Source organism: Durio zibethinus, chromosome 28, assembly GCF_047325235.1.
Source record: "Durio zibethinus cultivar Kanyao isolate XHJ-2024 chromosome 28, ASM4732523v1, whole genome shotgun sequence".
Lineage (NCBI taxonomy): Eukaryota > Viridiplantae > Streptophyta > Magnoliopsida > Malvales > Malvaceae > Durio > Durio zibethinus.
Genome location: NC_143189.1, coordinates 15,879,664 through 15,907,178, shown reverse-complemented (window position 1 = coordinate 15,907,178; position 27,515 = coordinate 15,879,664). Strand labels below are relative to the sequence as shown.

At 30.8% G+C, this 27,515-nt stretch overlaps 2 protein-coding genes across 3 annotated transcripts; one reads left to right on the top strand and one right to left on the bottom strand.

The window, feature by feature from the left end:
• Positions 1 to 912: 912 nt before the first annotated feature.
• Positions 913 to 9,503, top strand: LOC111281240 (homeobox-leucine zipper protein ATHB-14-like). The gene is made up of 18 exons (XM_022868929.2): positions 913 to 1,788; positions 3,524 to 3,683; positions 4,028 to 4,146; positions 4,227 to 4,317; positions 4,461 to 4,556; positions 4,653 to 4,766; positions 4,844 to 4,927; positions 5,043 to 5,198; positions 5,292 to 5,366; positions 5,443 to 5,549; positions 5,747 to 5,936; positions 6,060 to 6,248; positions 6,330 to 6,410; positions 6,515 to 6,655; positions 7,224 to 7,549; positions 8,461 to 8,572; positions 8,753 to 8,902; positions 9,233 to 9,503. Exons 1-18 carry the CDS (start codon positions 1,574 to 1,576, stop codon positions 9,377 to 9,379), a joined length of 2,553 nt encoding a protein of 850 aa, XP_022724664.1. The 5' UTR covers positions 913 to 1,573; the 3' UTR covers positions 9,380 to 9,503.
• A 4,222-nt stretch (positions 9,504 to 13,725) lies between these two features.
• DRT111 (D111/G-patch domain-containing protein) lies at positions 13,726 to 20,376 on the bottom strand. Of its 2 annotated transcripts, XM_089757188.1 has the most exons (3): positions 20,252 to 20,376; positions 19,255 to 20,139; positions 13,726 to 14,230 (listed from the first exon to the last, which is right to left on the bottom strand). In XM_089757188.1, the coding sequence occupies exons 2-3, from the start codon at positions 20,119 to 20,121 to the stop codon at positions 13,934 to 13,936; spliced, it is 1,164 nt and encodes a 387-aa protein (XP_089613314.1). In that variant the 5' UTR covers positions 20,122 to 20,139; positions 20,252 to 20,376; the 3' UTR covers positions 13,726 to 13,933. The 2 variants fall into 2 exon arrangements, with proteins under 2 accessions (XP_089613314.1, XP_022724134.1); XM_022868399.2 differs by having other exon boundaries at positions 19,255 to 20,312.
• Between the last annotated feature and the right edge of the window lie 7,139 nt (positions 20,377 to 27,515).

The window sequence follows — 27,515 nt, the reverse complement described above, 5'->3', positions numbered from 1 at the left end:
ACTTCACAATAAAAAATAAAAAATTTCATTAAATTGGATCAAATTAAAATCCGAATATTGAAAAAGAAAAAGCAAAAGGAGTGATGGAGGAACATTTGTTGAACAGGGCATCTTTGTCGGATTCGGGTCCTGGGTTGGCTCACTCACCCGGATCCACACCCAGGTTTAGGCCTGAGAGAAAAAGCGAACTTTGTCAATCTTTTTTCTCACCGCATGCATGCCCACAGAGTATTTTCACATGCATGATACATCATACATACTACACACATACATAGATTACCATATGCATGCATGCATCACATAGGCTATATGATAAAGGAGCAACCAAACAATATGGCATGGAGAAAGAGAGATAAAATACAGATATTGCAGTGATGATAGAAAGAGAAACAGGCTATTTTTCATTAAATTTTTTTCATTTTTAATAGTAGTGAATTTTTTATATATACAGTGAAAGAAAAAAAATTAAAAAATTCCTATAATAGATATAATAATTTTAAATATAACATAATAATATTATTAAAAAATAATATTAAAAATATAAAAAAAGGTTTATAATAGATAACTATTGTATATAAATTTAAAAAAGTAAAAAATTATATTTTATATTTATTATATTAACATAAATTATGATATAATAATTTTTATATTTTATATATATTTAATATAAAAATAAGTAAATATATCACTATATTACATTATTTTGTTATAAATAAAAACAATTCAGCCTCTCATTTATTTTTCTCTCTTTTTTTTTACTAATAAGTACAAAATACAACACATTCTTTGATTAAAAAAATTTAGTTTTATTTATTGTTGTCATAAGAAGAGAGAGAGAGAGAGAGAGAGAGAGAGAGTAGTAATCAGCAGACAGTTTTGTTTGATTTTTTTTCTTTGATTTAGGCAGAAAATGAGGCAAAAAGGGAAAACAAGTAAAAGGCAAAAGCCAGTAACAAGCTAAAGCATTAGTCTTTTCTGATTGCTTTCTCTGTCACATGATACAATATTAATTATAATAATGCAAATTATTTATAGAACAAAAACAGCCGATTCTCTTTCTATTTCCCATGCTCTTTCTGTTTGTTTGCTTCTGTGTCTATTTCTGTGGGTTGGCTTTGTTTTGTTTTTGTTTATTTATCTCGTTCTCTCAACAATCTCGAGATTGGCGTCTATGATAAAGACAGCATAGGACCCCTTGTATTTCAAGCTCTTCTCCTGCTTCGTGCTTTGCGAGAGAAAAAAAAGGGAAAAAAACCCATTATCTGATGAAGGAGAGAGGAGGCTCTCCTGGAGGAGAGAGCCTGCCTGTGATTGTGAACTCCATCACCATCATAACCAACAGCAACACCACCGCAACCGACGTCAACCAAGTAGGAGATCAAAAACCAAAGACAAACCAACAAACTTTGTTCCAAGAAAGCCAGTAACGAGCTAGTGCTACACCCCCATTTACATTTTCTGTCAAAAAAAAAGTATAATACTAAGAGAAACATCAAAGACTCAGTCTGGGTGTGTCTTGTTATTGGTTTTCTCATCTTATTTATCGTTTTTGGGTGTGTTTTAATGTGAAAAAATGGCACTTTCCATGCACAAAGAGTCACTGAATAACAAGCAGATGGATAGCAGCAAGTATGTGAGGTATACACCAGAGCAAGTGGAGGCTCTGGAAAGAGTTTACACTGAATGCCCAAAGCCAAGCTCTTTGAGACGGCAGCAACTCATTCGGGAGTGTCCTATTCTCTCCAATATTGAACCTAAACAGATCAAAGTCTGGTTCCAGAACCGCAGGTATAATTTTTTATTATTCACACTTTTACCCTTTATTTAATACCATTTTATAATGTGTTGTTGCTTGAATTTGTGTTAATACCACATACTTGATTGATTTCATACCTGTTGTTTGATATCTGGGTTCTTTAAAAGCTTGATGAAAATAATAGCAGCTAATCTATGAAGGAATAGACGTTTACTTTCTGCCACTGGTTTTCGTTGTGTTGCATTTATTAATATGACTTTTGACATTCAAGTTTCTGTATAAGATGTTCAAAAAGTCAAACTTTTAACTTTAATGTTAGTGTATGTATGTTCTTAATTACAATAAATTCTCTACTACTTTTGCTTTTCATTGATTTATAGTGATGGAGGATAAAGAGAGCTAATTGAATTTTTATTGAATTTTTGGGGAAAATGTTTGATATTTTCTGAAAAATTAGAGATTTTCATGTGTTTGGATGATACAATGGACAATTTTTTTGTTTCGTTTTTTTTTTACAAATCTGTTTTTTTTTTTTCAAATAATATTGATATAATTATTAAAATATTGAAAATTAATAGCATGTATTGTTAAAATATTTATATTTAAAATAGTAATATTGTTAGTTATTAAAATATTATGATAATAATATTAAACAAGGCAATATTTTTTATTATTGAAACATTATTTATATTAACATTTTAAAATTTTGAGAATAATATTTTTAAAATAATTTCTTAATATAAAATATTGAAAATTGTAATATATTATTATATTAAAAATATTTATATTGTTAAAAAATATTATTTTATATAAAAATATTTATTATTAAATCTTAAAAATTTATTATCTATTTATGTGTGTCAAATTAAGTTTGCACCTAAAATAAATGTTAAAGGTCCAGCTTATGTTGAACTAAGCTCATGGGCTTAGCAAGTGGTCCTGCTGCTAGATAGCTCTTTTTCGGAAATTAATAATTTTTAGAAAAAAATAACTATTTTTCATTGACCAATAAGTTTTTTTTGACCAGTTAATTTTCTGCCAAGCGAACATAAAGAAATACAAAAGCCATTTATAGAAAATCAATTTCTTCCAAACAAAAGGAGTCTTAGTTTTTATCCATTGTTGGGCACTTTTTAATGGTTTATCTTTTGCCCCTTTTGTTTTTTTTAATGACATTTTTCTTCTTTTGGTAGCATTTTAGATATCTGTGCTGTATAGCATCATTGAGTAGAGACCTTTTTTAGTAGTAGATTCTTCTCTTTTAGTGCCCTATTAGACTTTCAATATAACAGTAAACCAAGCCTTATATCCTATATAACTCTGGGGTTGATTGTATGAAAGGCCAAAAAAAAAATCATGTCAGGTCGTAATTTTGAATTTTCTTACACCACTCATTTCTATAAAAAATAATATTTTCTTATTATACTTTCAATATTTGTAATTTGGCTTGATTGTAAAATGTTGCCAAAATTCTCTTTTGAACCCTTAATATCTCAAGACTGAGGCTTTTTGTGTGTGTGTGTGTGTTGTCATTTGAAATTGTCCATTGTGCCAGACATTGCTTTATGGAAAAGGCATTTTCAAATTTTTGTATTATTTTGACCTTTATGCTTAGATATTTATTTAGTAGATTCTTCTTTTTCATTTCTCTCTTTTATCCTAAACACATGTGGATGAACAAATTCAGAAAATGTTTTTTTTTTCTTTTTTAATGAGGTATGCATTTATTCAATCAGTTTGCTGAACTCTTGTCTTCTTTTTGAAAAGATGTCGAGAAAAGCAGAGGAAGGAAGCATCCCGCCTTCAGACAGTGAATAGAAAGCTGACTGCCATGAATAAGCTTTTGATGGAAGAGAATGACCGATTGCAGAAGCAGGTCTCCCATCTGGTCTATGAGAATGGATACATGAAGCAGCAACTGCAGACCGTAAGCATTTCTTACTTTATTTTGTAGCTCCATTCCTTTTGCTTTCTTTGTATTACTGCCTGCATTATCAGTGGCTTGTCATGTTCTTGAGTATTGTTTATATCAAAACTTTCTGCAAAACATTTATCCAGTGTCCGACACTTAATGCATTCATACCAAAATTTATATTGCCAAAAATGGAATCAAATATTTACATAACACCTTGTCAGCCCGAATCTTGAGTTGCAACTTCTTGTTTTTATCATTTCTTCGTTTGAGATGCTTCATAAAGAGTTTCAAAATTTATGGTATCATATTACATATATACGTGAATTTTTTTGTCTTACTTGTAAGATTCTAAACAGGCTTCTGCAACGACCACAGACAATAATAGCTGTGAGTCTGTGGTCATGAGTGGTCAGCATCAACAACAGCAAAACCCAACACCTCAGCACCCCCAAAGGGATGCTAACAACCCAGCTGGGTAAGTAAAGGATGTCTCTATTAGTTGCAGACATGAATTTGCAATTTCATTATCAGTGAACCTTGTTTTCTATCTGCTAGTCTGCTCGCTATTGCTGAGGAGACCTTGGCAGAGTTCCTTTCCAAAGCTACTGGAACTGCTGTCGACTGGGTCCAGATGATTGGGATGAAGGTACAGCTTATTAAAGTGTTATTTGTTTTTCTATGTATGTAATTGTGCATTGCTATGGAACTTGTACATGTGTTACATGTTTGCTTGATTTTTGTGTTTCCCCATTACTTTGAAATTTTAACTTCATTATTCATATCGCATAGCCTGGTCCGGATTCCATCGGTATTGTTGCTGTTTCCCGCAACTGTAGTGGGGTAGCGGCACGAGCCTGTGGTCTTGTGAGTCTTGAGCCCACTAAGGTAATTATCATTCTACAAAAAAAATTTCAAAACAGTTTTTGCAACTAATGTGTGAATGCATTTAAATTTTAAAGTATATGATGGATCTCATTACAGGTTGCAGAAATCCTCAAAGATCGTCCATCTTGGTTTCGTGACTGTCGATGCCTTGATGTATTGGGTGTAATTCCTACGGGAAATGGTGGAACAATTGAGCTCATCTATATGCAGGTATGTTATCGTAAATGTAGCTGATTTACTTAATTTTTTGATCTTGGCTAATCTTCTGGATCTATATTATTTGCCAGACTTATGCACCTACAACATTGGCTGCAGCACGGGACTTTTGGACTCTGAGATATACTACAAGCTTAGAAGATGGCAGTCTTGTGGTAAGTTATATGCTGGTTGTTGTAATTTCCTTTGCGTTTCTCCTTGTTTAGCAGGATTGAATCCTCCACGTTTAAGGTGATCTTAATATGTTTGCTTGCTCATAATTATGTGCAGATATGCGAGAGGTCGTTAACATCTACTACTGGTGGCCCTACAGGGCCTCCTACTTCAAATTTTGTTAGAGCTGAAATGCTTCCTAGTGGCTTTCTCATCAGACCTTGTGAGGGTGGTGGCTCCATTATTCACATTGTTGATCATGTTGATTTAGATGTGAGGACACGGACTAACAATTAGTGCTTTTTAGTGACTGAAAACTGATTTATTTAGTTGCCTCACCATTTGTTGCACCTCTTTATGCACTAGGTTTGGAGTGTTCCTGAAGTTCTCAGACCACTTTATGAGTCATCCAAAATTCTTGCTCAGAAAATGACGATTGCTGTAAGTTCATGATCAGGGTTATACTTAATATGTCATAGTTTCTTGTGTGAATTTTATTTTACTTTCTATCATCCAGGCCTTGCGGCAAATACGGCAAATTGCACAAGAGACAAGTGGAGAAATTCAATATGGTGGTGGTCGTCAACCTGCTGTTTTAAGGACTTTCAGTCAGAGACTTTGCAGGTGAGGCGTTGACCATAGTATTGAGACACCTGACTGATGAATTTAGCACTGTGTAGATAGAGTTGTGTGACCAAGTCAAATAGGATTGGACAGAGTTTAAAAGTTTCAATTTTACCTGCTCTTTGTACTTCAACAGTGGAGGTTCTGTTAATTTATCACTTCTATCCTTTGTTTATTGTTGTTCAAAATGATATTAGGGGCTTTAATGATGCTGTCAATGGGTTTGCGGATGATGGTTGGTCACTTATGGGTAGTGATGGTGTTGAAGATGTGACCATTATGATAAATTCTTCAGGAGGCAAATTTCTTGGGTCTCAATACAACACCTCAATGTTCCCGTCTTTTGGGGGAGGTGTACTATGTGCCAAAGCATCGATGCTGCTTCAGGTGTTTACATAGATGCCAATAACCTTATGGGAATAGTTTTTCTTTTATTGCATTAGCTGTATCCTATATCATTGGGCCTACAGTAGATTAACCTCTTATAACTCTGGTAATATGGATCTGCAGAACGTCCCTCCTGCATTGCTTGTTCGCTTTTTGAGGGAGCATCGTTCGGAATGGGCTGATCACGGAGTTGATACCTACTCTGTGGCTTGTCTTAAAGCTAGCCCTTATGCGGTTCCTTGTGCAAGACCCGGTGGCTTCCCTAGTAGCCAGGTCATTCTGCCTCTTGCCCATACGGTGGAACATGAAGAGGTGATCATTCTCATCTATCATGGTTCATTTACCATGAATTCTATTTGAGCAATTCTTTTTAAATTGTTTTTTCTGCTGTAGTTCTTGGAAGTTGTTCGTCTAGAAGGCCATGCATTCACACCAGAAGATGTAGCTCTGGCAAGGGACATGTACTTATTACAGGTTAGTTTAGTGTTGTAATATCTGAAATTGTGTTTATTTGCTCTTGAGCTAGAATCTTTGTTGTCGGGCTGTTTCCTCACTATTTCTAAAATATGTTGTGGCAGCTATGCAGTGGGATTGATGAAAATGCAGTTGGTGCCTGTGCACAGCTTGTCTTTGCACCTATTGATGAATCCTTTGCTGATGATGCTCCATTGCTGCCATCTGGATTTCGAGTCATACCCCTGGATCCCAAGACAGTTATGGTAACATGTCAACCTAGTGCTGTGAGATTTTTGGTAGCATGCTTGTCCTTGGGGATTTTTTTTTTTTTTCGAAGAAAAGAAATTCTGAGTTGGTGATAATTCATTTTTCCTTTAGACTTTGTAAATTGATTATAATCGATTGCATCGGCTCAAAACTTGTTCAAATTGGTTTCCCCTTGTGATGAATTGGCTCATTTATTATTTTGATTAACTAATCAACCTAGTACTTAATATCAGAATTATAATTTGCTAGTCAAGTAGGACTACTGAAAAAAAAAAATCCTCTGAATAATATGAGAAATTTTGGGGCTTCAACAGTTGGATTCTTTGGCAGGTCTATGATACTCCCTCCCCTTTCCTTGTTGGTTTGACTTGTCTAAATACTGTAAATGCAATATTGTTTTGTCAGCATAAGCTGTAGGATTCTTAAATCTGTGCGCTTTCTACAATGAAGACTTCAGTAGAATAAATCTTCTTTTGCTTTTAGGTGTTTTTTTTTTCAAAATTAATTTGCCCCAACTGTTATACGTAATTTCTTGTATTTTTTTCTGCAACTTTTCTATTGCAGGATGGGCCTGGAGCAACTCGGACATTAGATTTGGCTTCTACACTTGAAGTGGGTCCTGCTAGCAACCGCCCAGCTGGTGATGGTGAGCCAAACAATTATAACCTCAGATCTGTCTTGACTATTGCATTCCAATTCACTTTTGAGAACCACATGAGGGACAATGTGGCTGCTATGGCTCGCCAATATGTGCGTAGTGTTGTGGGATCTGTTCAAAGGGTTGCCATGGCTATTGCCCCATCATGTCTTAGCTCCGATATGGGATCAAAACCCCTGCCTGGTTCTCCTGAGGCTCTTACTTTGGCACGTTGGATTTGTCGAAGCTACAGGTATGACTTTTATTTTATGCTTTATAGTTTTGTTTGGTTTTAACTAGGGGTGAGTAAATGGTCAATTCGGTCGGTTCGGTTTGAAAAAATCAATAACCGATTTAATCGATTTTCATTTAACAAATAACCGAACCGATCAAATATTATTAAATAACCGACCATAACCGAACCGACCAAAATCGGTTCGGTTTGATCGGTTCGGTTAAATAACCGATTTTTTTTATCATTTTTCTTCCTATTATGAATAATTATTTAATCATAAATTCAATTCAATAAAATTCAAACTCTAGTATCATTCAAACTAAATTACTAAAGAATTTAATAATTTCAATAATATTTTACCAAAAAAAATAAATAAAAATATTTATCTCAATTTTTTTATTTTTAATTATTAAAAAGTCGGTTAATTCGATCAGTATGGTTATCAATTTTAAAAATCGAAAACCGACCGAATTAACCAATTTAACCGATTTAAAAAACCGATTATAATTAAAATCGAATAAACCGAACCGATTCAACCGAATTCACTCGGTTCAAACCGATTTTTGCTCACCCCTAGTTTTAACCTAAGCCAATGGAGGTTCTCAGCTTTGACTTTATCGACATTGTAATGGATTGTTGAAATTGTACTATTGGCATTGTTATTGAGTTATGTTGGAGGTACTGGCTATGGACATTTATATTTCATTAGAATAATGTTAATGGGATGTATTAATGAACTGTGATGAGTTTATTTCATTTCAATAAAGGAGTAGATGAAGCACTAGAAATTGTTGACCAATTTCTATGGCAATGCATTCAACTATTATTTTTTATTAAGATCAAAGGAAATATAACAGTGTTTCTTTAGAGCTTAATCTCTCTTCATGGACTGAGTGTAATAAGAATGGTAACTGTGTTGTTTGTTTCAGAATTCATACTGGAGGAGAACTCCTTCGAGTTGATTCACAAGCTGATGATGCGTTACTGAAGCAACTGTGGCACCATTCGGATGCAATAATGTGCTGTTCATTGAAAACAAATGTAGTGACCTTTCTCCTTTTAAATTTTAATTTGCTTGTTCTTCGTGGAAATGCATTCTTATTAGTATTTCTTAATTTAAACTTGAGTGTCATTTATTCTTCTTTATTACATGGCCATCCGAAATTCTTGTAATGCTATTTTCTAAGGGAAACTAACACATTTGGAGGAATTTTATTACAGGCATCTCCAGTTTTCACCTTTGCGAACCAGGCTGGCCTTGATATGCTTGAAACTACTCTAGTGGCTCTTCAAGATATAATGCTGGACAGGATTCTTGATGAAGCTGGCCGAAAGATTCTCTGCACTGAGTTCTCAAAGATCATGCAACAGGTAAATTATTCAGCAAGTAGATTATGGAGCTGACATTGAATTTCTTCCATGAAACTAAAACAAAAACTAATTGAATCTGATTCTAACTGGTCGGCCGCCACAAATTGCGTCTGTTAAACTTAGTACTTAAGTTTCAAAAATGCATTTTAAACTACCTAAATAAGTATGACATTTGATTGTCAATTAATCCCTTTGGTCCAGGATTCATAGTGGAAACTGTTTTGGGGCAGTCCTAAAAGTATACACTTCCATGGAACTGCGATAATTCCTTTTCCCCTTTTCTTTGGCATTGAGAGAAATTTATTTAATATGCTGTGTTTGTAATTGCAGGGGTTTGCGTATCTTCCAGCCGGGATGTGTGTATCTGGTATGGGCAGGCCGGTGTCGTATGAGCAGGCCATTGCATGGAAGGTTCTAAATGATGACAAGGCGAAACACTGTCTCGCCTTGATGTTCATAAATTGGTCCTTCGTGTGATCTAGTAGATGTATGGAAGAAAGAACTTTTAGGTATCTATCTTATAAGTCACATATCTGGTTTTAGTACTTAAAAAGAAGATGATACGATATCATGAATGAAGTTATTGGCAGGATTTCATGAATGCTTGCATCTTTATATGAATGGTTGGATGTTCGATGACGTGATTCATCTTATCTTTGTCCATCTGATGTCCTTGTGAGTTGGTTTGTATCTCAATTCTCAATCAAATTGGATATTGTTGGGAGTGAGATAAACAGCATCGGGACCTGCTTGCTAGTTTTGTTGGCCTGGTTTGGTTTGGTTTAGTTTATTGGCACTGCCAAGTTTGCTTGTGTATCTGTTGGAATATTTCATTTCCCCAATACATGTTTCAATGTCATTACGCTCTTTCTATGTTCTATAATACAGCCAATTCCCATTCCAAGTTATAAAAGCATTTTGACTTAGACAACTAGATTGTCGCATGAGCCTGGTGATTGGGAATAAGCAAAAATGAAAAGGGATTTCTGGTCTCCAAGAGTGGTTTGTCGTTTGTTATAAATGAGTCATTCATACCAGAAGGTTCTTAAATTTTGTGATAGGCTTTTTCAGGCTACTGTCCATTGTCAAAGAAGGAAGGTGAAAAAGTAATGGCAAAACAAGCAGCTGGAGGGCATTTATATGAATGGCAATGGCAAAGCAAATAGCATCTTGGCTGGCCATATCATAGCATAGCAGAGCAGGGCAGGCAAATATCTTGTCTACTAAATGAAGAAAAGATATATCTTGTCATTCATGTCTGTCTGTCTAGATCTACATCTTCTCATTCCTCTGCAGGCTGCTTACTGTTACTTTTAATATATGGATAAAAGTTGTGGAGAAAGACAATTTTAATCAAATATATACCAAAATAATTACTATTTTTGGTAAAAATCCTCAAGTCTCTTTCATATCATCATCAGGGTGTAATACATAAAAATAATTATATCCTATGATTTATATATTTTTTATTTATATTATATTTATATCATATTATTATATGCTCATAATTTTTTTTAAATAAAAATGTGCACTTTATTTATGTAAAAACATTTTAGTCTAACATAAAAATAAAATTTTATATTTTATTGCTAATAAAATTAAACTGGGATTTAAATCAAATTTGCCACTACTATAATGTGTGGTCTAAAAAGGATAAATTTGCAAGTATTAGATGATCCATTTTAATTTTTTGAGAAATCACTTCAATTTTAACATTAATTAATTTTATTAATAAAGAGGCAATTTTTTAATTATAATTTGATTGTATAAAAATAATACAAAAATAAAATTTTAAATACATTAAATCAACTTAAAAATACACCATTAAACTACCTTGTTCAAAAGGCATTATTAAGTTTTAAACTTTAAACAATCTAAAAATAACATTAGTAGTACATGGTCGGTGAAATTACGAGATTATGGATATAATCGATCAAATTCGAAATTTAAAACTCGATTTAAATTTGATGATTTTTATTTTTTTAATTTAAATTTTATTCGAGACAGAAATTAAAATACTCAAACTCTTTTAATTAAGCTCAATTAACATATAAAAATAAATTTAATTATTATATTTGATAAAAATTTTATTATTTACACCTAGATTCGAATTCAAACTTGAAAATTTTTATTAATTAAAAAAATAAAAATATATTAAATATAAAAATTTAATTAAACTCGTGAATTATTTGAATTAGATATAAAATTATTTGAACATGATTTAATTACTAAGTGAAGAAGTTATTCAAACTCAAATTTAAATTAATAATAATTAAATTAAATTAAAATTTTATTAAAATCAAATCTAAATAATTTTATAAATATTAATATATTATTTACATCTTTTAAGTGAGATGATGCATCAATTATTCAAGTCATGCATGTAAACTGCGGCATACATACATAAACATCAACGTCAACATAACCGCGTATAGGGTGTAGCAGTACGTAGGTGTTTAGGGGGTTACCCTCTTCAGCATGTGAAATTCGAGGCAGTCTTTATAGTTGAGTGCGAAAGGCGCTGCATATTTTTTCTTTGATCCTCGTGCGCTGCTGCTGCTGCTGCTGCTCAGAAGCCTGTGCATGCCCAATTTTGCCTATGGTTCTCTCTCCCTCCTGTTTTTTAAAGTTTTTTTTTTTTATTATGCAGAAAAAAGAGTGAAAATTAGCATGGCAGTATATATTGATTTCCATACGTTTATTTTTTGGGGGGACCAAAATTTAAGGCACTGTGCCCGCGTGGACGGGACTACCTTTTTCTGCTTTTTGTCCATTAATTGTTGTATCTTCTCATGCTTTCCTTTTGTTTTGTTTTTTTAAAATGTTTTGTTTTATTTTTCCTGCTTCTTTTTCTCCAGAAAGTTCTCACTTTTTTTTTTCTTTTCTTTTCTTTTCTTTGGGCACAAGGACAACCAGCGCGCGTGCTTTTGGTCTTGGATCCTTTTCATGCATTGCATTGCATTGCCCACTGTAATTATCTATCGATCTGTGTATTCTAGTTATAGTTACAGGGGTGGGAAAAAATTAAAAAGTTAAAAAATTATTTTAAAATTATAATATTCAATTTAAATTTTTTTATTTAATTTAGATTAAATTTAAATATTAAATATATATTAAATTTAGGTAAAATTTTAAATTAAAAAATTAAAAAAAAAAGAAAATAAATTAAATTGAATCAAATTATATATATTTTAATATATATTTTAAATTTTTATAAAATAAAATAATAATTTTATATTAAAATTTATTTAAGTATATTAAAATTTTATATTAAAATAATATATAAAAATTAAAAAAATTAAAAATTGATAAATTGAGTTGAATCAATAAAATTTAATTCAATTAAATTCAGATCAAATAAATGTTTAATTTAAATTCGAATTAAACTTTAAAATTTTATAATTTATATAATAATTAAAAAAATTAAATTAAATTGAATCTAAAATTAAATTGATATCACCTTTATATAATTATAAATATATAATCCTTGGAAGTAACAACAAAATCCCCCAAAATTTTGAAAAACCCAAACATTAAAGTGCAAAGATATGCAGCTTTTCGACACCCGAGGGATAGTGAAAAGACAGACTGAAAAATGAAATATATGGTTTCTTCCGGTTCTTTTGTTTTGTGCAGTGCCTGCGTAAGAAAAAGATCCTTTAATTGTATGTACAGAGAGATTGCTAGGGTTACAAGTATCATCATTTTTTTTTACTTTCAGGACTGAAGTGTTTCAGGGTGTTTTAGATGGACGATAAAATTAAAAACAGAAGTGAAAGTTAGACTGTTTATGATAATAGTAAAATTAAAATTAATAGTATATGTTTAAATATAAAAATAATGATGATGATAAAATAAATTATAATAAAAATATAAATATCATTAATGATATTAATTAAAATTTATATATAATAAAAATTTTAAATAATTTAATATTCATAAATTAATAAATATTAAAAAAATATTAAATTATAGTTTTGTTAATAAATATTATATATAATATTTATTTATTTAGGAATTGTTAATGCGTAATTCATTAATTTATCCTTACAAATGGAAGAACCAAACAAGTTGTTTCCCTTTACAACGGTTAGGTTGCCACGAAGAACGGATCCCATCTGATTTAGGTTGGGTTTTGGCATAATCCAATTACGTTTTGGTTCAAACTGGATTTGATTAATTTTTCTGTTAAGAAATAATATATTTTTATTTAATTTAAAATTTTATTTAAAAATAATAATATTAGTAGAAAATATTGTTTGAAGATCTCCATCCAACATTATCTTTGACTACTAATATTAATCTAATCATTCATTGTCTCTTTATTCATTATCGCTTAGCATCTTTTAGCATAGTAAGTCGAGTTTAAGATTTAAGGTTTAAGGGAAAGGCAAGTAAAAATAAACCGTAAAAATAAACCGCGCCGGGTTTCAGAATTTTGTCCAATACATTCACTCTCTGAACGAATTCAAGCAGATTTATTTACGTCAGAACAACAAATTCATGAAAAATTATCTTTCCGTAACCTCCCCACAGATTTAAACTCAATTGACAAGAAAAAAGAAAAAAAAGAAGAGCACACTTGCTTTGTCACTTGAGCCAAAGATCTGTTTGCCATTACTAATAAATGGCCTTAGGTAAAACTCAAGTCCCACATCATATCATATGAACTGGCCATTGGCAATTGAAAGGCACCTTGGCTAACCTTTCTAAGTTTCACTAAAAATTTGTACAAAGTTAGCTTCTTAAATCACAGCCCTAATGAAACACAAACAATAGATGAGCACATAAACAATAAAACAGAAAAAAAAGAGTGAACAGTGTTTATGTATGATGTAATAATCACCTCATGTAAATTTTGTCTTTTAAAAGTACAAGCATGAAATGTCCAAATGATACTCAACCTAATTCAAAGCTTGCAATGCTACTTACAAACTACTCAACTCACATCATCAAAATGAGAATTAAAGTTTACCGAGTAATGTACCTGTCTATCAATGCACTTAATTGAAGCCAGGAATTTCTATAGCATCAAGAAAAACCAGGAATTTCCCCCGGCATTGGAGCCAGCTCATTCTTGCTAAACCTCTCCTCATCATAAAATGAGGCTTTAACAACCCTCCCCCCAAAAAACCGACCATCGAGGTCGATTAATGCTTTAGTTGTTTCCTCCGGCCTCTCAAACTGAATAAAGATTCTGACGGCCTCATCAGCTGGGAAATTTGGCTCTGTTATCTCAAATATCAGAACTCGGGTAACGGTTCCATATTTGGCACACTCAGATCCAACCTCGTCTTCTAATTCATCATCTACCTCACCTGGACCAACCTTTAAGAAGGAGCACAATAGTTAGCTATTCTCACACCGTCTAGTCAATGCACTGCAGTCATTAAGACAGTAAACAAATCTAATATCCTTTCTCTCTTCTTTATATTTATTTTTAAAAATACAAATCTCAAGATATAATATCATATACATATATATAAAACAGTAATCAAGAATACACAAAAGAATAACAATTAATTTCATGGTAGCTCAAAACATTCAACAAGACAAGGAAGAAAGAAAACTAAATAAAAATTACATAAAAAAACATAATTGGCACTGAAATAAGGATCAAAGTTAGTGGTATCCACAATCAACATAAGCATGGAATAGTCAACACCAACAAGTATGCAACAGACAATGTTAACATTCCACAAAATCCTAAAAAAAATGCCTATCTTCTATATGATTCAATGCAAGCTAATTATCACTGTCAAAAAAACTTCCATGAATGCACCTGAGCTTGATATGAAAGAGTTACATTGCTTTTGGGAAAAAAAGAAAACAAAAGAAAAGAAAACTGTTTAGAAGTTAACAACAAGAACCCGATTGTGGCCAGATTGGATCTGCTATTCATTCAGATTTCACATAATTCTTTAATATGCATTCATTAAATTATTTCATCCACAATTATGACGCAATGCTTGTTCCAATTCACAGTTACTAATAATTAATTATGATGAAATGCTTGTTCCATTTCATAGTTACTAACAGTTAAATCCAAGTTGCAGAACTTGAAACCAAAGAAAAGAAAAACAGAGAAAAAAACCACTTCAATCTTCCTCCTCTAGCTATATCCTGTTGGTAGGAGAAGCTACAGGAGGTTTATAGTTAAAAGCAGATCAGATTGAAATATAAAAAGTTCTGTAGCAAGTGCAATGTGGCAAACAACATAGGCCTACAGGGAAAATAATGTTAGATAAAATGTGCTATAAGCACCACTTAGGAACAAAGAGAGCACTTGGGATCCTAGGATAGCAGTATTTTTGCTAAAGAGTTCAATTAAGGGTCAAAATCTTATAATAGCAACTTTGAGTTAATGAGGTGACCCAGGGAAAAAAGGACAGTGAAAACAAACAAATAAACATAATTATGATAGCTGGACAACTGACAGTAAAAAACTTCATAAACGTGTACAAATTTCAAGCAAAAGGAAATGAAACAAATATGATAGACTCCAAAAGATAGTTTTATTTTATTTATTATCATCATCATTTTGAGAATAAAAAAAGTTTCAAAACAACTGATCATGCCAGTTGAACAGTCAAAAGTTTATCCTTTGTTAAAGGATTTCATTTTCATAATTCTATAACACTAACATATTTTCTCTTGACATACAAGTTTTTCATGACCTTTAGCTTCTTACTGATTATAACACTCCTACTTGCATATGAAATGGAGTATAGTTCCAAACATGGGTTAACAAATATGAACAGGATAGGGTGAAAGAGGAAGCAGCAGTGTATGCTCTGTTGCATGTTGCAACCATGGGAACTCAGCTCCTTCAAACTTTTTATGCAGTTTTCCTTCCAAGAATTAAAATAGCCTCTCCTTTTTATTTTCCCTTCTTAACATTCATGAATGAAATCCATTACTGCAACTTGACGGGTAGTAAGTTAATTTAATCCAATCAGACTCCTAACTTTCCAAGACTCATACTTGTATTAAACTTACAATAATCTTTAGGTGATGGGTAGCTAGTTTCTAATTTGAAATCCTAACTCTATTCAGTTTAAGGGCTAGAGCATCAATATAATATCAGCACTCTTAAGTACTCCAGAGGTTTAAGTTGTCATTCAGACTTCAGCCAACCTTCCACTGAACTTCCCAATTAAGTTAACTCCATTCAGTTCAAAACAAACCTTAGGCATTTTCGAAAGTGATAGACCACAAAAATCTAATATTTTCAAGATTTAACAACCACCCCACCCCCCACCCTTTTTTCCCATATAGCTCACTATATCTGTTTTTCAAATCCAATCTACATCACAGGCTTTCTTTATTGAAACAAAACATTTGTTTTCTCAGATGCTTTTTTATCAAATCAAGTAGGGAAGACCCAGCATTCCATGCATACTACACAAGAAAAACTATTAGTGTAAGTGATATTTCTCTTCCACCGATTTGCACAAGGACTCTTGACCTGTTTCTCAGGCTGTAGTTAAATGCTAAAGATACTGAATACATAAAAAGATCTCCTTCACAGCTATTTACAAATCTTACAGTCCCTTTCCATGTATGAATCTATTTCCAAGAAGCCAACTTTCCAACGGCAAGTATAAAATTCTAGGTCATAAAAAATGACCATCTATTAGCTATAAACCCCATTTTCTAATGATCTAAATTACAAGTACAGGACTGTTCAATCTGGCAATTCACTCAATTTAAGCTTAATTCTAATTCATCCATTCACTGAAGAGTCATAGCAAATAACAAATTTTGAAGGTATAAAAGGAAGAAAACAAAGGTATTTGGATAAAAGAAATAATGAAAGAACATGTGCAATACGGAGGTAAAGGACATGAAAAGAAGAAAAATAGCTGTTTGGATGATAGAAATAATGAAAGAACATGTGCAATAAGGACGTAAAGGATGTGAAGATCAACAACCATTTTTACCATCCTGCTCATCTGTTGCCAAATACATCCATGAGACTAAAGTCATTGTTTCCAGTCATTGTTAGTGCCACACATCTTTCCCATTCTTTATGCTTTACTAGTTAAGGATCTGACCTTTAAAATTTGAATGTAAACATATGGTATAAATATATACAAGCAAGGACAATCAAATGATGATCATAAAGTCCAGAGGATAACCCAATGATATCACAAGCCTTATGTTGTCACCAAGGTCTAGCTCACAAGGAAAATGATGATGCCTTACTAGTACCATCCAACAAACAACAAAATGTAATTTTGCAGATTAATACTTTTGCCAAATCAGATTTAATACAATATCATATGAGCGAGCTTGGCATAAACTGCTTGTTTTCAAAGCTGGAATTCAGTTTCGAACGCTTAAAATAAATGTTTTGGGGGTCACACTTTTGGAAATGAACTAACAAATAAAGAAATCCCATAAAAAAAAAGAACCAATATTTGAAGACAACAGAGTATAAAACTGTCTGTTGAATCCAACCCTATCCATGCTTTATATTTATCCAGCTAAATGCTTGTTTCAAGACACGAACTTCACCCCAATGTCCATTTCATAACATGAAGTTTTGATTTGGTCATTTCAAGATCTAAACTTTAAAATTTTAACGAATTCAGGAAATTAATAATGGAATACGTTAAATTTGTTAAAATTTTCCAAGTTGCAATCAAATAGGCCACATCCCACTTCTAAAATTTTTTCTTATTTCCCTTTTCTTTTTTCCCATAATGTACTTTATCTCTCTACCTTCCTCTTTTCATACTTTCACCCATAGCCACAGCTTCCCTTTTGGAGTTCAAAAGGGAAATAAGAAAAAACCACCCTTTAACTTCTACAAACCACCCTTTTGGAGTTCAAATTCCAAGATCAAACACATCCACCCAAATACAAAGAAAAGCCTATGTATTTTTTATTAAAAAAAGGAATACTTTTAAGGGCATTAGTTAATATAGTGATTAATTATTTCTAAGTAGGAAAATCACCTACTTGATTCATAAAAAGGAATAAAAATAAAAAAAAAAATAGAAAAAGAGCAAAGGAAAGCAATATAACTGTATGGATGACATGGGCTCAAGTGAAAGCAATAACGCACGTCACTTGAGTGGGAATCAGATTTGGGCTTCAGAAAGTGTCTGGAGGGGCATATATTACAAAATAAAAAAACAAAACCAAGCATTTTGAACTTACTATATCTAATGTTGTAATGGCTTAAAAAATAGATTTCCCAAACCATAGAAAAGAAAAGAAAGGAAAAAAAAAAAAAATTAAGGTCACGTGCTCTACTTGACTGCCGCTTCATGTGCCACCATCACTTTTATGGCTAGATGGAGAAATTTCACGGATCTGACAGATTCTTTTACCAATTTTCCTAAATTTGTTCAATTTGTAAAGTTTAGATCCCAGAATGACCAATTTAAAAGTTCATGTTCTTAAATGGACATTGGCGGAAAGTTCATGTACTAAACAACCATTTACACTAATATATCCAACATGCCCCAAAATGTTTCAAACATGCACATGTTTAGTGTGATTAAATCCTTCAATTAACACAAACAGTAGAATTTTATCAGCAAGAAGCCCAGGAGCCTAGTCCTGCTTAAGAACGGTCGAAGAAAGATGATACGAAAACAGCTTTATACCTCAAGAACTTATTTTATTTGTATGTTATCAACTCTCAAGACCAAAACCAAAAGACAAACAGTCCCCACCCTAAGAATTCTACCATTGCACCAAATAGAAAATCAATACACTAGCATGGAAAAATTTTAGACTAGTGAAGCACTATGTTCTCCAGTTTTTTCCTAGAAGAAGCAACAACACCCAACCAACCACAATCAACTTCTTTGAGTACTTAAATTTCACCTGACATGCAAAAGGATTCAAACAAATTTCACATTGAACTTATGTTCCATATTGCCAGAGTCTATTCCTCTTTATGATGTTATCATGGTGACTAGTACATACATAAAAATTTGTCATACCCTTTTGTTATTTGTCATAAGATGATTTAGGCATTCAATGTTCGCTTACTCCAGTCATTCCTTTCTATATGTTATATCATGTGAAGTTTCATCCAAACAACCAGTGATATGGAACGTCAAAATGTTTCCATCTTAGACAAGATACAGAGAGCACAGAAGCAAGGCAAGCAAAGAAACAACCCAGAGAAAGTTACAAGTCCAGTCACCATGATCAAAGAAAACCATTAATAACTGCAAGCATCCGAAAGCATCAAGAGCTACACAAAAGAAGTAGGATATGCTAGAAGGCATCCTTTGAGCAGTGAAGTTTAAATTGCAACCAGAAATGCTATCTAAAACAAAGATAAAGGAGCAAACTTCAAAGGAGTAAGGATGAGCAATTGGGCATACCATGTTCCTGAGCAGCAAAACGCGAGTAGGGGGTCCATTGAAACTGACACTCTTGACTTTCTTCTCAGGCTTACTAGTCTCACTGGCATTCACAATCACGCCAGCTCTCTTGTCGGTCTTCTTTGCCATCAATGGAGTAGTAATCCCCTGCTCCTGCTTTCCAAGACCCTGCCCTTCCTTCCACCCCATTTTTGCCATCATCCTTTGGGCAGCAGTCATCTGCCCACCTGCCCCAACGCCCAGTCCACTTGTCTCCGATTTCCCAATACTGAAGCCCTCGGCTTTAGCCGGCGGAGATGGGGACCTTGGCACTCCACCACTCATTGCTGCACGTCTTTTCCACGCCTCCTCGCCTGAAATATTCAACCTTGAATCATTATAATCTCTTTCCCTTTCTCTTTCTCTTTCTCTTTCCCTCTCTTCTCTCTCCCTGTCCTTCTCCCTCTCCTTCTCCCTCTCCTCCTCTTCTCTCCTCCTTCTCTCCAATTCCCTCCTCATCTCCTCCTCCATAGCCTTCCTCTTCCTCTCCCTCCGGTAGTCCTCGTAGTCATTTGGCCTGGCTGGGTCATACTCTTCGATCACAGTGGAAGTGACGGCTACCAGTGCGGGCTGCTGTTGCGCCATGTCGTCGGGTGCAACCATCGCGGGGGAGGGTGAGGCGGAGACAGAAGGGGTGGTTTTGGGAATTGCGTTTTTGGGTTTGTTTTGGGATCTGAGGATTGTCTGCGGCGGAGCAAACCCCGAGAAAGGCTTGCGGAGGGTAGGAGGAGCCATTTTGGTACTGCTTGACCATACCGTCGAGTTACTGCTGGGTTTGTTATCCTCATCGGACGGCGGAGGGAGGTCTCCGTACAACCCACCAAGCATTCTCTTTTTTACTTCTCCCTGTGTTGGAAGGAAAACCCACAACAAAGAAAGTAAATTGGGATCAAAATGTAACAATAATAATAGGCAACAGATTGAAAATTTTAGGGTTTTGAGTAGTGAGATCTGTTACCTCAGGAAATTGGGATAAAATAATATAATAGTTTTCGATTTTTTTAATAAATGAAAGAATTTTTATTAAAAAAATAAAAAAAGACCTGCTGTATGATTTATCGATAATATTAAAGCCGTAGAGGCCGCAAGAAAGAGGGCCGTCCAAGTGCATTCTCTTTCCTTTATTTTTATTTTTATATTTTAATTTGTTTTTATTATATTTTTATTAGATAAATTAGATTTATTAAATTTATTTTAAAATAAAATTTTAAATTATATTATATTAAATAATTATTTACTTTACTAAAATTTTTTATATTTTAATATATATATTAATATTAATATAATTACATTTTATTAATTATGAAAATTATTTATTTATAAATTATGTAAACAAACATATTTGAAAAATAATTTTATGTTATCTTAAATTGATTTTAATTAAATGATCTTTTATTTTAAATTAAATTTAATTAGTCAAATATTAAAAAATTTTGTAAGATTTTTTTATTTTAAAAAATTTTCCTTATCTAAAAAATATTCAAAAAATCTATTTATTTTTTTAAAAAGATTTTATCGTCGGATTGACGAAAACTTTTATAATATCATTTTAAAAAATTTCTTTTGCAATTTAATTAATCTTTTACCATTTTTATAAAACCATTCAAATTTTCTATCATACTAGTAAAATTTATAAATATTTTATTCCCTAAAATCTTTTTCTAAGGATCGCTCATTCATAATATTTATAATTTCATAGTTCAAAATTTTGGTTTTAATTTTAAATTTTATAAATTATTCATCATTTTAGGATAATTCAGAAATAATTTTTTTAAAAAAATTACACATTTGTAATTCATATAGATTTTATCATTGATTTTATCCTTAAAAAGGACCTTAAAATTATTAGACATTCATTTATTTGATTATCTAATTTTTATTATTTCATTTTAATTTAAAATAAATATTATTATAAATTTTCTTTTAAATTCACCATCATTTAAATAAAATTTAAAAATTTATTTTTTAGTGGCATATTTGCAACCTTTTAAACTTTTATTATTTGAAATAATTTTATCATATCATTTTATTTATTATTTTAATTAATTTTATTTTATTTTAAAATTTGTTAAATTTTATAATAAAATTATTATTATGCAAAAGATTTTAGTTTAACATTTTATTTAACAATTAGATTATTATTTTTTCATTATATCATTTAAATAAATATTTCATGCTCAAATAACTTTAAATCTTAACATGCATATATTAAATATAAAACATAAATATAAATAAAATAAAACAAAAACAAACAAATAATTAATTAATTACCCAAGGAAATTCTAATTATATTTGTATTTATTATGTATTAATCGTATCATTTTTCAATTTTTTTGTTATTTGGGTGTTGAAATTTATGTAACAAAAATCATGAGATTTAAGAAAGGGACTAAAATGGAAGTCTTTAGTAAAAAAAAGGTGCCATTGTCACATGCCGAAAGCTTAAGCCTAGCTACCCTCTTGGTTTAGGACTCGTGCACGGTCTGTGACACCATCAGGCTCTTGACATTATATTGAGATAATCAATGGCAATGGCCCATAGCTACACCATTCAATATGAATGACAACTTTTATAAAAAAAAAAAAATTATCCTTTTTGCCAAAAAAAAATCACTCCCTCAAACAACTCTCCCTTTCCCCAGTTTTTGTCACTAGCCATTGGATTTTTTAACTCGTTTGAATCTTCTAAATACTCATCTGGCCTCATTTTTTCCTAAATCTCTTTAGATTCTTCTAGATTTAAAGTTAAAGTCTCGACTTCAAAGTCCAAAATACCCTTATTTTGTCGATTTGATGGTTGCCAACTCTTACTATGTTCATCCCCTAGTTTTAAACTCTCTATACACTGAAAACCAAGCCCCAAATCTCAGTATAACGCCTTAATACCAAAACCATCCCAAAACTGAAACCTCACCTCTACTATTTTTTTTTTAATTTTTTGGCTTGGCTAGGTTCCTCATTTCGGTAAAGACTGTGTTATTTTTTAGTTTTTATTTTTGACAGGGATAGAAAGAAATAAAATTTTTTTTTTATTTTATCAATTTGAGAACTATGAGTAAAGATTACCATAAGCTATTTTTTATGGGTTTGCTGTTTATGTAAAAAAAATTATTTTCTTATCTTTTGTTAGTCTGATTATTGGTTTTGATGCATTCAAAGCTTGAATCCAAAAGTTTCTATTTTTCTATTGGATTTTAGTGATTGCCGGTGATGGGAATAAGGGCAGTGGTGGGAGTAGTGATGGTGATAGTGGGGGTGTAGGAGTGGTGATGATGGCAGTGGTAGTGGTGGTGGTGGCAAATGTAATGGTGGCTAGCAACAATAACATTAGGGTGGTGTCTTGAATTGTCAATTGTCAAGAATATTATGAACTTGTAAAAAAATTTTAACTTTATTTTTAAAAAAACATGTGTCACATAAGTCGGCATAATTAAATATAATAATATTTAATAAATTGATATAGTAATGAAATGTGCTGATTTGACATTTGAAAAATAATAAAAATGCTAATTTGACAAGAAATTGGAGTAAATTAAGTATAAGGATAGCTTTTATATATAAGTATAGATGGATATTAAAGATTAGTTAACATTTTTTTTCATATTTAATTTATTTTGACCAATATTATACTTTTTAATTAAGTTTTTTAATATATATTAAATATATTTATATATATTAAATTAAAATATGTAATTAAGATTTTTAATATATATTAAATATATATTTACAATTATAATTTAAAATTATATTAAATATATATTTATATTAATTTAAATGTAATGCACTGAATAAAAAATACTAATGTTTAAAAAAATAAGAAACTTTATATATAATTTTTAAATAAGGTGTTTTATAATTAATATAGAATTATAGTGAGAAAAATTAAAGCAAATAAAGGCCCAGTCATAAGAGCTTAAGGTTGAAAAAGAAAAACAAGAAGTAGATCGAGGCCCATCCTATTAATTTATGGACATTGCAACCCAAAGCTTTCGTTAAGAAAAAAAATAGGACATATTATTCCACAACTACACTACTTATCTATTTTATCATAATAAAATGAATTATATTTGATTGATTTTGATTTGTATCGATTTAATATAAGTGCATTTTTTAAAAAAATCGAGATTAGATTTAACATATGGATTTAAGATGTTCCATTCTACCTGGGGTATCCACGTGACATCTTTCTTTTTTTTTTTTCATTTTTTTCAGTTTTTATTTTTTTGGGTTTTTTATTTTTTAAAATTTTTTACTTAGGTAAATTTTATAATAAAAAAATTAATTGAGATAGAGATGACAAAATAACTTATTCTTGATGAGTTTCAATTTGTCTCGATTCAATTGGTATATTTTCTTTTAATTTGGGATAATTGGATTGAGGTTTTTTTTTTAAAATTAAGTTCAGATCAAAATAAGATTTTGAATGTTATGTCTCGATCTTGTTATATAAAATATATATTTTATTATTATTTAATTCTATATTTGAATATGTATCTTATTAAAAATATTATTTGATATCTTTATTTAATAAATTGACATGTCATACTATTTGATTTTTTTTTAAATTTTGTTTATTAAATAAATTTTGTAAAGAAAAAATCAATACAGAGATGACAAAACAATCTATATATTTTATGGGTTCAATTCGTTAAAATCCAAAAGAAAAAGTCTATTTTTTTCTCTTTAAAATGAGAACATATCTTTCTAGATTGGAGTTTTTCTGAGAATTCTCAATGAGGGTTGTTAGGTTGTTAGGCTTATCAACTTTGTCTGCTAGGTGGTTTTCATCAAATCCAAGCTAATTCTTCATAGTTTTTCTTCGTTGAGTGGTTCTTTTATTTGATATGTGTGTTTTTGTTGTTTGTTTTTTATTTTTTTTATCGTAAAGTAGTGGATCTTAGGTTATCGAATTATGGTCCTTTATAGGTTTTGAGTTTTCTTTATTTGGCATTCATAGTTGAGTCTAGGGTATCATGGAAACCGTAATTATTAGGACTAAAGAATCGTAAACCATTCTCCAAACCTTATTTTTTGAGCAAAGACTAGATTAGAGGTAGTGGAGAAAGGGATAATGGAGGAATTGAAAATCAAACTTGAGACGCGATGAGGGGAGATCAAGAAGGCTACAAGATTTATAGTATTAGGAAAGGTCATATCAAATAAAATGTTCAATCACAAAAGTGCGCTAGGTGTATTAAAAAGCGTTGGCTAAGAAAAGAGTTAGTTGAAGTTAAAAAGATGGGGTTGTATTTGTATGTAGTAACTTTTAAGTAAAAAAAAAGTGATGAAGTAAGCCATAGAGAAAGGGCTGTGGATGGTTATGGGGTGTTGTTTTAATCTACAGAAGTGGGAGGTGGATAAAAATGTAGAAGAAGTATGTTTTTCTAAAGTTAAGTATTGGGTACATATTCACAACTTGCCCTTAAAAATACAAACCAGAAGAAATGCTAGTAAGATTGGCAGTGTGTTAGAAAAGGTAATCAATATAAAGGAACCTTTATGAATAATAGGGGTAAGGAGGTGCTTTTAAAGGGTAAGGGTTGAAATTGATGTGGAAAAGCCACTGAAACTAAGGTTTTAAATGCTTAGAGGATGGGGGGAGAGGATTTAGACAAGGTTGAAGTATGAGAAGTTTTCAAACTTCTGTTTCGGGTATAGGAAGCTGGACATGCAAAAAGAATATGTGGGAAAGAAGACGTAGATAAAGGGAATAGCGATGAAAAAGCAAGGTTTAGACCATGGATGAAGGTAGCATCCATAAAAGGTGGATCAATAATAAAGAAAAAATTGGGTCATGTGATGGAAGAGGATGGTGATGAAAAATGTGATGAAGAAGTGGAGATGCGTTGAGCAACGAGAGGATTGGGCACATGATAAAAAAAATGATTAAAGAATTTAGTGGGAAAAGTGAAAGCAATTAGAAAAATAGTTACAAAAGGATAAGTCAACAAAAAGTCAAAAAATAATGAATAGCAAAAGAGGTAGGTTGGGTGCACTGAAAGATGGAAGAGAGAAAGAGATGCTAAGAAACAAGAATGATCATAATATAGGAAAGTTAAGGTAGTTGGATAATTCAAATTATTTGATGGCCTCTGGGGTAAGTAAAAATCAAGTGAAAGAAGGTAAAAGTTATTATGAAAACTAATGGTTTGTACAAGGGATCAAGGAACAAAAAGAAATAGTGAAAAAAGGGTTGGATATATTAGATAAAAAAAATTATAAACATAGGTCTCCAAGACTTTAGTTCAGTGGTTAAAGACATTTGAAGAGTATCAAGGATCTGATTTCGAATTAAGCCTCTCTCTTTCTCTTATTTGTATTAGGGCTTTGCCCTCCTTATATAACAAAAAAAAAAAACAAATTATAAACATAGACAAAGACTTGTCAAGTGGGCCAGGTGGGGTAGAGAGGAAAGAGGTGAGCTTAAAAATAAAGATTAGAGAGATAACAAGGAAAAAACATATAAAGACCTACTGTATGATTTTATCGATAATATTAAAGCCGTAGAGACCGCAAGAAAGAAGGGCGTCCAAGTGCATCCTTTTTCCCTAATTTCTATTTTTTATTTTTTTATTTGTTTTTATTATATTTATATTAGATAAATTAGATTGATGCCCTCACATATGGAATTTTTTTAATATTTATAATTTTTTAGTAAATGTATTTTAAAATAAAATTTTAAATTATATTATGTTAAATAATTATTTATTTAACTAAAATTTTTATATATTTATTAATATTAATATAATCACATTTTATTAATTATGAAAATTAATTATTTATAAATTATATAAACAAACATATTTGAAAAATAATTTTATGTTATCCTAAATTGATCTTAATTAAATGATCTTTTATTTTAAATTAAATTTAATTAGTCAAATATTAAAAAATTTTGTAAGATTTTTTCATTATTAAGGTAAAATCTCTAAAAAAATTTTCTCATCTAAAAAATATTCAAAGAATCCATTTGTTTTTTTTTTTTTTTAAATTTCCGTGTCAGATTGATAAAAGCTTTTATAATATCATTTAAAAAATTTTCTTTTGCAATTTAATTAATTTTTTTCATTTTTATAAAAACATCTAAATTTTTTATCATACTGACAAATTTTGTAAATATCTTATTCCCTAAAATCTTTTTCTAAGGATCACTCATTCATGATCTTTAGAATTTCATGGTTCGAAAATTTGGTTTTAATTTTAGATTTTATAAATTATCTATCATTTTAGAATGACTCAGAAATAATTTTTTTTAGAAAATTACAAATTTGTAATTCATATAAACTTTATCATTGATTTTATCCTTAAAAGGGACCCTAAAATTGTTAGACATTCATTTATTTGATTATCTAATTTTTATTATTTCATTTTAATTTAAAATAAATATTATTATAAACTTTCTTCTAAATTCACCATCATTCGGATAGAATTTAAAAATTTATTTTTTAGTGGCATGTTCACAACCATTTGAACTTTTATTATTTGAAATATTTTTATCATATCATTTTATTTATTATTTTCATTAATCTTGTTTTATTTTAAAATTTGTTAAATTTTATAACAAAATTATTATTATGCAAAAGATTTTAGTTTAACATTTTATTTAACAATTATATTATTATTATTTTATTATTATCATTTAAATAAATATCCCATGCTTAAATAACTTTAAATCTTAACATGCATATACTAAATAAAAACATAAATATAAATAAAATAAAACAAAAAAACAAATAAATAAATAATTACCCAAGGAAATTCTAATTGTATTTGTATGTATTATGTATTAATCTTATCATTTTTTAATTTTTTTGTTATTTGGGCATTGGAATTTATGTAACAAAAATCATGAGATTCAAAAAAAAGGACTAAAATGGAAGTCTTTAGTAAAAGAAAGGTGTCATCAAGCTTTTGGCATTGTGTCGAGATAATCAATGGCAATGGCCTTTACCTACACCATTTGATATGAATGACAATTGTTTTTTTTTTTAATTTATATTTTTTGCCAAAAAAAAAATACTCTTTCAAACAACTTTCCTTTTTACCAATTTCTGTCACCGACCGTTGGATTTTTTAACCCCAAATTTCATCCCAAACTCGTCTCAACCTTTTACACATTGATCTAGCCTCCATTTTCTTAAATCTCTTTAGATTCTCCTAAATTTGAAGTTAGAGTCGTAGCTTCAAAGTCTAAAATACAAAATACCTTTATTTCATCGATT

Excerpts from the sequence above, each read along its gene's own strand:
- LOC111281240 (XM_022868929.2), top strand. The coding sequence starts at position 1,574 with ATGGCACTTTCCATGCACAAAGAGTCACTGAATAACAAGCAGATGGAT. Across the intron at positions 1,789-3,523 it reads GTCTGGTTCCAGAACCGCAG|ATGTCGAGAAAAGCAGAGGA; the intron begins GTATAATTTTTT and ends CTTTTTGAAAAG. Across the intron at positions 8,573-8,752 it reads GCTGTTCATTGAAAACAAAT|GCATCTCCAGTTTTCACCTT; the intron begins GTAGTGACCTTT and ends ATTTTATTACAG.
- DRT111 (XM_089757188.1), bottom strand. The coding sequence starts at position 20,121 with ATGCTTGGTGGGTTGTACGGAGACCTCCCTCCGCCGTCCGATGAGGAT. Across the intron at positions 14,231-19,254 it reads TTTTGCTGCTCAGGAACATG|GTTGGTCCAGGTGAGGTAGA; the intron begins GTATGCCCAATT and ends TCCTTCTTAAAG.